This window comes from Alosa sapidissima, chromosome 13 (assembly GCF_018492685.1).
Source record: "Alosa sapidissima isolate fAloSap1 chromosome 13, fAloSap1.pri, whole genome shotgun sequence".
Taxonomy (NCBI): domain Eukaryota; kingdom Metazoa; phylum Chordata; class Actinopteri; order Clupeiformes; family Clupeidae; genus Alosa; species Alosa sapidissima.
In genome coordinates, this window is record NC_055969.1 from 9,772,137 (window position 1) to 9,782,816 (window position 10,680).

General features: G+C 42.2%; 1 protein-coding gene across 5 annotated transcripts; it reads left to right on the forward strand.

The window, feature by feature from the left end:
- Positions 1-185: 185 nt before the first annotated feature.
- On the forward strand, positions 186-10,572 carry nup54 (nucleoporin 54). Of its 5 annotated transcripts, XM_042060055.1 has the most exons (15): positions 186-302; positions 1,029-1,133; positions 2,892-2,969; positions 4,631-4,795; positions 5,319-5,402; positions 5,630-5,779; positions 6,049-6,269; positions 6,623-6,810; positions 7,370-7,566; positions 7,666-7,720; positions 8,070-8,163; positions 8,302-8,409; positions 8,957-9,076; positions 9,439-9,549; positions 9,951-10,572. In XM_042060055.1, exons 1-15 carry the CDS (start codon positions 260-262, stop codon positions 10,077-10,079), a joined length of 1,848 nt encoding a protein of 615 aa, XP_041915989.1. In that variant the 5' UTR covers positions 186-259; the 3' UTR covers positions 10,080-10,572. The 5 variants fall into 5 exon arrangements, with proteins under 5 accessions (XP_041915989.1, XP_041915991.1, XP_041915992.1 ...); XM_042060057.1 differs by lacking the exon at positions 4,631-4,795; XM_042060056.1 differs by lacking the exon at positions 1,029-1,133 and having other exon boundaries at positions 213-302.
- The last annotated feature ends 108 nt before the right edge of the window (positions 10,573-10,680 follow it).

Below are 10,680 nucleotides of genomic sequence, written 5' to 3' on the forward strand. Positions count from 1 at the left end.
ACAGGTAGAAGTTTTAGAAGTTTTTTTAGAAGTTTTACCATCATATCCCAAAAACAAACATAAAAGAAAACATTCTTAAAACAAAATGCAAAATCTGATATTACATTTGTGTGAATAAACTCTAGGATTGCTGATCAAACTTTGTTATTAGTAACAAAATATCGGGAAAGACTGTAGAATAGGAAGGAACAATGCACATTTTGACTTGTTTCCGGACGGACTGTAACATCGAGACTCAGGAGGACAGTCAGCGGAAAACATGGCGTTCAATTTTGGCGGCGGTGCCGCAACAAATCCTGCCAGTAAGTGGTTCTGTACTTCAAAGGTCAGGGTGAAGTTGGCAAATAAATAATTAAAGAAATTATATATTATGTGAAAATTGTAAGGGGGATATATCTATCAAATTTGTCATCTGAGAGACTACCGAACGGCTATAAGATAAGAGCTAACGTTATCTAGCTAACGATAGCTGGTAGAAACTGATTAGCTAACGATAGCTGGTAGAAACTGATGCTAATTCATATGTTTTTATTGAGCCTTTGGATGTATAGGTAACTTAATGTAGGTAGCCTAATTCATATGTTTGTTGAGATTCTGCCATCATTTAGATACCTTTACACATGTGCCTGACATTTCGAAACCTTTAGCACTACACATGTGCCTGACATTTCGAACTGAAATAGCGTGACATTTTGGTTGCGTGAAATAACTAAACGTTAACGTTACTGGAAGTCACGTTGACAAGAAATGAAATAACGTTGTCACGAATGTCAAGAAATGAAATGACGTGGCCTGTATTTTATATAAGAAGACGTTTACATTCCTGGTGTGCATGATTCCGTCTAGCTGGTGAACTTATTTGATTGTCATAGTTAGGTTTGAACTATTACAGACAATTTGATTTGCGGAGCTAACATAACGCTTACATATCCATTGGTAGCTTCCTTCATCCATGTAGCTGCTACCCATTTGCATTGCATGATTTTTTTTTTGGCATGTTTTCATGTTATATTTTGTTATCACTCAAGGCACTTCAGGATTTTCATTTGGTTCATTCGCTGCCAAAACATCAGCGCCCACCGCATTTGGTTTTGGTGCTCCCACAACAGCTACAGCTTCTTCCGGATTCGGTAGTAAGTTCATGTCTCCTATCTTCATTTCAAAATTCGAGTAAACACCATCAGCCCCTCCGCCATCTGTATTCAGACGGCTTTTCGACATAAAAATCATTGCATATGAACGGAGTCAACTAGAATACAGTATAAGTAAACATTGGAACCGTGAACCAATCAAGAAGTTACAGTAGCCCCAGTAATTCATTGGGACACTTTTGAATCAGCTCACAAGTACTCCGGGGGCTTCTCGGATTCAGGCTTGTATGTAGGGTGAAGAGGGGCACGCGTAGTGAATTTACTACACGCACCTTCATGTACAAATCCTTAGTTAAGACGCTAAGTCTCAAAAACGTTTTGCTAAGCCTAAGGTTGGATAGCAGGTAGGATTGGTTTCCTCATGTTGTAGGTGAGTGGGATATTTAAAGGGGTGGTTCAGGATTTTGGACATAGGACCTCATTTCCAAGTAAGCAAGTGTGATATTTATCAGTGGAGACCGTTTTCAACACGTTTCATCCAGTCCTTCTAATTGCAGAGTTCGCAGGTGCTAGGCTAGCGCAAGTCAACGGTATGTGCTAGCCTGCCACTAAAAACAGTCTTACCCACTCCAAAGTACACCCAAGGCAAATAAATTATAACGCCAGACTATCGATGTAAATGTCTGTATTGATAGTTTTATTTCTAACATTATTCTATCCTTGCATTTCAACTATCGCATTACATTTTGAGGGACTAGTGTCTTAGCAGCGGCGGAATTATACTTGCTCCAGTTAGTAGTACTGCGCCAAAAAGTAAACAGTAAAGCGCACTCCTAGTAGTAGCCTTGGTAATATCAGTCCGCCGCTGAGATGCAAAATGACTACTACCAACTTCAGGGAACAAAGTATAACTATTGCAACGCGATGCGAGGGTAGTTGTATTTCTTACACTATTCTATCAACACAGACATTTACATCGATTGTCTGGAATTTGCCTCGAGTGTCCTTTGGAGTAGGTAAGACTGTTTTTAGTGGCAGGCTAGCACATACCGTTGACTTGCGCTAGCCTAGCACCTGCGAACTCTACAATTAGAACGACTGGATGAAACGTGTTGAAAACGGTCTCCACTGATAAATATCACACTTGCTTACTTGGAAATGAGGTCCTATGTCCAAAATCCTGAACCACCCCTTTAACCTGCCAGAGGGTCTGCTCTAACACCCACTTTCTCAGGCACAATGATGTTAGACCCTGGTGTTGAAAGACACCTCACTATTGAATCTTTTAGACAACATCCCCTTTACATATCATTGGAGTAATCCATTGGTTAAGTGTATTAAAATAATTTAACATTAGATTATGATTATTTTGTATATGTATAATTTGATACACTTGTGTTTTATGTTCTTTGGATAGTCTGAGACACCGTTTAGTAAATAGTCTAGACATTATTTAGGCTATTGCTGTCAAACCCCTGTAATCTTGTTCATTCATAAACACACTCTTCTCAGCCAAAGCACTGTATTTGTCATGTCATTGTACTCATCGTACTTAGCATCCATATTTGTCTGACAGGAGCGAAGGGTCAGCATTTCCATTCCTCTTAATGGTTGGCATTTAGCTTGCACATTCATCCTGGAAAGTATCCACATTAGAGCTTTCTGTCTTCATTTCAGTGAAGGGGGGGGGGGGGGGGGGGGGGGGGGGGGGGGGTGCCATGGTGAAACTAAAAGCCTAGCAACTTTCTTTGTATATTACACTGAGTAGGGATCATGATTTTATAACTTTCAAAATTGCAGGTTTTGGTACAGGGTTCGGTGCTCCTACCACAACTACTACCCAATCCACTGGGTTTAATTTTGGCAACACGACCACAGGTGAGCATGGGTACCTCTCCAATGTGTCTGCCCTACAGGGAGTAATTCTCCTTTACAGTTAATGTTAACATAATTACAAGGTAGCTATTGCCTATGCAACATATGCAGCATATATGAATTGAGATGTCGCCGCATATGAAGTTATTCTGACAACGTTTCATTTTGGTTACATTTCACATTTTACAATGTTACATTTTGGTTTTGTTGTTAATTTATGTGGCTTGGTTATGTATTTGCAGAGTACATGGTATTAAATCTGGTAGATGCTGTTAAAACGTTTTCCTTTGTAAAAATATCAGACAGCCATCTAATGTTGAAATACTCGGCATTCTAACATTATGTCTGTATTCAATCCTGTGTTACTTTTGCTGTCCATTTTCAGCTCTTTCATAATAATGAGTTGAAACACAGCCTAACGTTAAAACACAGCCTAACGCTATGTAATGTAACACCTCCAGCTTACTAGTTGCCTTAATGCAGCATGAAAAAACAACATAACATTACATCAAGGAGTTGACCTGCATTTGTCTTTTGGGGGTGAGCATTGACGTACTGCTTGAGGTTTATATTCTTACCAGCTATTTTATGTCCATTGCTTCCCTTTTGATATAACAATACACTTTTGTCCTCAGCCTCGTTATTGTCTATATATTGTTTTTATTGCTAGAGTGAAACTTTAAGGGCTTAATGTTCTCAGGCACTGTCCCAGAATGTAGGTGTGGGCCAGGCCTTTTAACATTTAAAAGTGGATAATTATATACTGTATAATGGCAGTTTTGATCAATTCAGGCACCGAAATGTTCCTGGCCTTAAGCAGGGTTCACATTGCACACGCAAATGGCAGCGCTGTGCTATAAACCCATTATTTTCAATGGCTTGCTGGTGTCAAGAACTGTTCTGCCGCTGCTCCGAGCAAAGTGCAGCTCTGGCGCGTGCCATGGTCGAAGTTGAACCATGTTGAACTTTGACGCGGCATGCTGTAAATAATAACTATTTTGCATCCGGCAACAAGCACAACAAAAATCTTTGAGACTTTACCTCAACCAAGAGCAACCTAGCAGCGAGCCCAGCGCATGCTGTGTGCATTGTGAAGTCTACTTTAAACCCTGTGTAATATTTGGAATCTCTGATGGGTGAATGTACTAAGTAAATTTGATTTTGATTCAAATGCCAAAAACTGGCCTAAATATTAGCTTCTTATAAATAATCAGCTTTTTGGATATGAATGTCAGCCATGATTTTGGAAATGAATGTCAGTCAATGTGAGTCTATTATAATATTAATAACAGGTTAGTTGAAAGGTTAGTGTTAAGTTGCTCATCACTCTGCTTTGTCCTGGTACGATGCGTGCAGCAAGGAAACAAAACATTTGTGTATGCCATCCAATAAGTGGTACGTTTGGGTTTAAATAAATAAAAAAAAACAGAAGGGCTATAATATTCTGTCTCCTCTTTTTTGGCCAACAAATATATATGTTGATAGCCATAGTTCTCTTTTAATGACGTCAGTGCCGTCTCCTCATCATCTTGTCTCTAATCATCAAAAAATGGTCGTCTATGAATATATTTTGTCATCATTTTCCTAACACTGCTCTGTACTAACCTTGCTTTCTCTCTTTCTCTCTCTGTCTTCCCATCTTGCTCTTGCTGGCCCGTTGGCAGGATTTGGGGGGCTGGGTGCGGTCAGCACCACGGCTGGGGGTTTTAGTTTAGGAGGGTTTGGCATTAATGCCAACCCAGCTGCTGTCAACTTTAACGTGGGGGGTTTTGGGGCTCCCACCACCACAACCACCGTTTTCAATTTCGGCAATAGCATTGCTAGTGCAGGTAGATTTTTCTTATAGTCCACCCGTCAATCATTCCGTGACTGTCAATCATCCGTGTCTTCTGCACGCAACCGGTCATTCATATATTCTGGTAGATTTTTTTTTTTTGTCACTCATTCTCATCTTTTGAAAGTAGTATTACAGCATTTCGAAGTCTTTCAGTATTACAAAGTCTTGTATTTCAGAATGTATTGATAAATGTCTTGGTTGCCTCTGTTCAGTTCTTTGCATCGTTGTTTGAAGCATCTCATTACCATGTAAAACCAGTAGAGGTCACTAAAGATTGTTAAATCTTTATTTTCATGGCATTATTTCAATGCACGGCCCTCTACATACCTGTCTGACTTGTGCATTGGGAATGCACTGTGAACACACCTTTTCATAGCACAAACAGGTTTTTTGTGTGTATGTGTGGTTGTTTATGATTTGTCATTTTCACAAACCTCAAACATCTTTCGCACATACCTCCCCCCTCCCACACCGGTTTCTTTGCCCTGCATCACTTCTGAATGTCTGTTGCACAGGCGCATTTGGAGGGTTCGGGACCACCACCACTTCTGCTGCCCCCGGGTCGACATTTAGTTTTGCCACACCCTCAAACACTGGAGGTGGGGTGTGTGTGTGCGTGTGCGTGTGTGTGTGTGTGTGCGCGTGTGTGTTGGGCCTCTCCTAATAAAATGCTCTGAACTAAACTGTAGTAACAACTTCCCACAACCTCCCTTCTGCCTCAGCTCTCTCTCTGTTGTAGTGGTCTTCACCTCTGTATTGACCCTTTACCTTCTATTGTGGCGCCTTAATGGTGCTCCCAGTGTAACCGCTGTGTCTGCTGTCATAGGTGGCTTGTTTGGGAATCCTCAGAATAAGGGCTTTGGCTTCTCTGGTCTGGGCGCCGGGGCCGCTGCGCCGGCCGGCTTTGGCACAGGCTTGACCGGGGCCGGGTTGGGCTTTGGAGGCTTCAACCTGCCAACGCAACAGCAGCAGCAAGGTGAGCTCTCAAACATTAGCACAGTGCTGTGCACGGTTTATTAATGTTTTGTTGTTGACAGGGAAAGCAAGTTTTTTGCTAGCATGTTGTCCCAGCATACATAATGTGATTTAGCATCTAATATAATCTAGATCACAGATGATGTGATTGATGAAAACCATTGCAGATGAAATTGATCTTGGCACTCAAGAGTGGAAAGAAAACATTTCTGTTGGCGATCTGATGCATAAACATCAAGCTGGACCTTCATTTGTGTGTGTGTGTGACAGGAGGTCTTTTTGGGCAGCAAGCCCAGGCTCCAGCACAGTCCAACCAGCTCATAAACACAGCTAGTGCCCTGTCAGCGCCTACCCTGCTGGGTGACGAACGCGATGCCATCCTGGCCAAGTGGAACCAGCTGCAGGCGTTCTGGGGCACGGGCAAGGGCTTCTTCAACAACAACATCCCCCCGGTGGACTTCACCCAGGAGAACCCCTTCTGCAGGTTCAAGGTAGGCTCACCGGAGTGGAATTTGGATTCGTTTTATCTGGCAGACATGAAGGACTCGGCGACCCTGAGAAGTGGTATGCCGTGTCTGGAAAATTTCAGGCTTGCATTGGTGTTACAGCCTGGAAATATGTATATTTTTTCTGGCATTATTGTTACATTTCTGTGTCTCTAAAGAAAGAGTTTTTTTTCTTAACAAACCACTGCATACAGAATAATGATGCTTATAAGTTATTTTTGTCACCGGTGTGTTTGAGCTTGCTGCACAAAGTATTCCATGTATATTTTCTTTCCCTTCCACACACTCAGCATTGGGCATATATTTAAAATAGCATGTGTGTGTGTGTCCATCCTCAGGCAGTGGGCTACAGTTGTACTCCAGGGAGTAAGGATGAGGATGGGCTGCTGGTCCTGGTGTTGAACAGGAAGGAGGCCGACGTTAGGGCCCAGCAGCAGCAGCTGGTCGAGTCCCTTCACAAGGTGCTGGGAGGACACCAGAACCTCTCTGTCAATGTGGAGGCTGTCAAAACCCTGCCTGATGACCAGTGAGCCCTACTTTTTGTCAGCTTTTAAACCATTTTAGCTGCTAGTTGCTGTGGTAAACGGTTCACGAGAAAAGTAACTTTAATTTAATCATACTATTCTACATACAGTTCTGCGCCCATCTCCCTACCCATTCATCTCGGTGGAATATTCCACGAATTCTTCACTGAACACATGACAACCATATATCAGAATAAACAACAGACCTTACCAAACACAAAGGTGTAAAGCATTCCCCTGTACAATTAGTCATTCCAGAGTAATTCGGTTTTGAATTTACAGAACATTTCTACATGCATGTCTCCAACTTTGGGTTTTAAGTTTCACAATGTGTTTAAATTGTTCAATACATGATTTCATAACGGACCAAATACAAAATAAATGTTACAAATATCGCCTAGATATCTGTAAATATTAAAATCAGAGGGTATACAGCTCATGACTAAGAGTTTGTCTGTTCCCAGGTATTGCTGTGTATTAGAATGAGTACAATATCAGATGACTTTCAGGTCTGAGACGTAAGGTAAAATATTCCTCTCTGCTCTTGTGTGTCCCTTGCAGGACGGAGGTAATCATCTACTTAGTGGAGCGCTCGCCTAACGGCACGTCCAAGCGGGTTCCAGCCAGCACACTCTTCAGCTTCGCAGAGCAGGTCAACGTCAAGGTCCAGTTTCAGCAGCTGGGCGTGCTAATGTCCCTCACGCGCACTGCCCTCTCCCCAGCCCAGCTCAAGCAGCTGCTCCAGAACCCACCTGCAGGTGAGTCACGCCACTGCAGCCATGCTCTGTTTGATGTGCTTGTACTGTCCACATATACTTATAAAATTAAATATGTAAAACATGCCATTTGTGTTGTAGGTGTGGATCCTATCATATGGGAACAAGCCAAAGTGGATAATCCTGACCCTGACAAGTAGGTTGAGATCAAATGCCCTTTTTGCCCTGGTTGTCTTTCTTGCTTTGGTATGCATATGGATTGTAGGATAAGCCCTACAGTCACAGTTTTGTGAGTCTGTATGTTTAGAAATGTAACAGCAATGCTCTGTGTTAATTCTGTCAGAAGTACTGAATAACAAGAATGCCCTGTGTTAATTCTGTCTGTAGAACTGAATAACAAGAATGCCCTGTGTTAATTCTGTCTGTAGAACTGAATAACAAGGATGCCCTGTGTTAATTCTGTCTGTAGAACTGAATAACAAGGATGCCCTGTTTTAATTTTGTTGGCAAAACTGAATAACAAGGATGCCCTGGGTCTTTTGCAGGCTGATCCCTGTGCCGATGGTGGGTTTCAAGGAGCTGCTCCGTCGGCTGAAAATCCAAGACCAGATGACCAAACAGCACCAGACCAGAGTTGATGTGAGTGCAGTCCACACCTGTACTTGCTCAGCTTGCTCTTGTTTTGGACTAATCCACCTTGACTAAGCTGCTTAGAAACTGCATCAGTTGTGAACTTCTGAGTGGTATTTAATGAACTTTAATTGGGTTATTTACCAGATAATTGCTAATGACATCAGCGAGCTGCAGAAGAACCAAGCAACCACAGTGGCCAAAATCGCTCAGTATAAGAGGAAGCTGATGGATTTGTCCCACAGGGTGTTGCAGGTAAGATTTGCCAATGCTCCACCAGCTACTTATCCTGATACGCAAAACTCAAGGTTCCCACGGGTCATGGAATAACATGGAATTTTAAAAAATGGCTAGTTATTGTCTACTCAGAACAAAGGTAGACCGTTTGTTACAGTTCATGGAAAGCCAGGAGATTTGACTTGTGACTTAGTGAGAACCCTGAAAACCCCATCTGTGTCTGAGTCAAATTTGATATGTGAACCCTGATATTTTGTGTCTTAAATGGTAAAATTGCTTAAACTTTTGACCTTTTGGTTTCTTTCCTTTTGGTTTTTCTGGGCATTATGTGCAAATGTGGATTTTTCCATTTCATAGAGCTAAAGCAACCCCCCTGCTGGCATGCTTGGCTCTGCAATTTCTGGATTTTTTAAATGAATTCTAGTGAATAAAGGCTTAATGGTTTGATAGTAACTCACTTGAACCTCAGGGATTGTTGGATGCAGTTTAACAAATCCCTTGAGGGTGTTCTCAGAGATTTAGGTTTATTTGTGTGTGTGTGTGTGTGTGCGCGCGTTCTGGACAGGTGCTGATAAAACAAGAAATCCAGAGAAAGAGCGGCTACGCCATCCAAGTGGACGAGGAGCACCTCAGAGTGCAGCTGGACACCATCCAGTCTGAACTCAATGCCCCTACTCAGTTTAAGGTGAGCCATTCAGAACTGCTCACTTTCCCCTGACCCCCCCAACCAAACTCATTCCATGACCCAAAGCACTATGTGGGGGCAGCCTCACTGTGTTCACTGAGTGCTCTGTGTGTTTCACTAATTTACGGATGGGATAAGTGCAGAGACCAAATTCCTTGTATATGCAAGTATACTTGGCCTATAAACCTGATTTACATTTTTATATTTTACCCAATACACGACTGAACTCTCTTCCAGTGCTCTCTTCCAGTGTTTTCTAAGGGTATTTGACATGAAAAAGATATTACATCAACTGATCAGCCGATATGAGGTAGACTGTTGGTGAGTGGGTTCATTTTGTGCATTTGTGTTTGCCTCTCCAGGGCAGGCTGAATGAACTGATGTCCCAGATCCGCATGCAGAACCACTTTGGTGCGGTCCGCTCAGAGGAGAGGTACAGCGTGGATGCCGATCTGCTTAGGGAGATCAAACAGGTACATCTGATGGGGAAAGGGAGGAAAAGGCGTACAGTGGGCATTGGCACTTCGGCATGACCGTCTCCTCAACTGATCTAAAAGTCCCTTTACTGGCCAGTCTCCCAGTGCCACATAAGCACTAGACTTTCATTTTGCGGTGACATGTAACGTTAAAGGTGCAGGCAGCAATTGCGCAGAAAGTCGCATTTCTTTAATGTCCAAGTTCAGTACAACGTGGTGCTGGCGCTGGACTATGAAAGCCTACAGCTCCGCCAAATCTGGCGGCAACAATTTGATTTGTAGAGCAACACTTGCTGCCTGAAGTATAAATTGGCCGTAGCAGTGTGTTGGTCAGGGGGGAATAATGAACAAATCTGTATATTTGGACTAAGCCCTAAAACCGGTTGTGTTTTCAACAGCATCTGAAACAGCAACAGGAGGGTCTAAGCCACCTGATTGGCGTCATTAAAGATGATATGGAAGACATCAAACTCATCGAGCATGGTCTCCACGACAGCGTTCACATACGAGGGGGCAAACTGAGCTGACAGTCTCGTACGCACACATACATATGCCCTGGAAACTCAACCTTCAGACTTCTCCATCCTTAACAATAAACTTTTGATAATGTGAAAAATATCCATGCAGGTTAAGTGCCTTGTTAAGAATGTCTTGGTGGGAATGGTATCGGGGTTGGTTGATTCAGACATATTTGGTCAGGATCGATGTGAGAACCTGCTTTTATTTATTAAATGGGTTTACCGTTTACTGCATTCCAACCATCTCTGACTGAGAATACAACTCCTAGTCTATTTTGATATACGCAGGGGCCTAAACTTTAGCTGTGAGAAGTAGAGGTTTTTTTTAAAGGTCACATGCAAAGGCAATGATAGGCAATACGAAACGAGAAGAAACCGCATAGTTTTGCCATGATTATTCTGTAAATACATGTTTTATTGCATTTAAATCTGTGTTTTATGTACGATAATTGGCAGGAAAATGAGCTTGTATTGGTTAAATAAAGATGTAGAGGTTGTAATATTCAAGACTCTTTTTGATTTATTTTCATGTGAAATTGTGTTGTCTCTAAACATCAGATGATGCATGTTAATGGTTGATGGTGATCATTTATTTCAGCCAGTCCGTATT

What these genes read in the sequence shown, in the direction of transcription:
- nup54 (XM_042060055.1), top strand. Translation starts at nt 260, where the DNA reads ATGGCGTTCAATTTTGGCGGCGGTGCCGCAACAAATCCTGCCA. An exon ending in CACACCCTCAAACACTGGAG is followed by an intron (nt 5,403 to 5,629) that starts GTGGGGTGTGTG and finishes CTGCTGTCATAG; the next exon opens with GTGGCTTGTTTGGGAATCCT. An exon ending in AACGCAACAGCAGCAGCAAG is followed by an intron (nt 5,780 to 6,048) that starts GTGAGCTCTCAA and finishes TGTGTGTGACAG; the next exon opens with GAGGTCTTTTTGGGCAGCAA.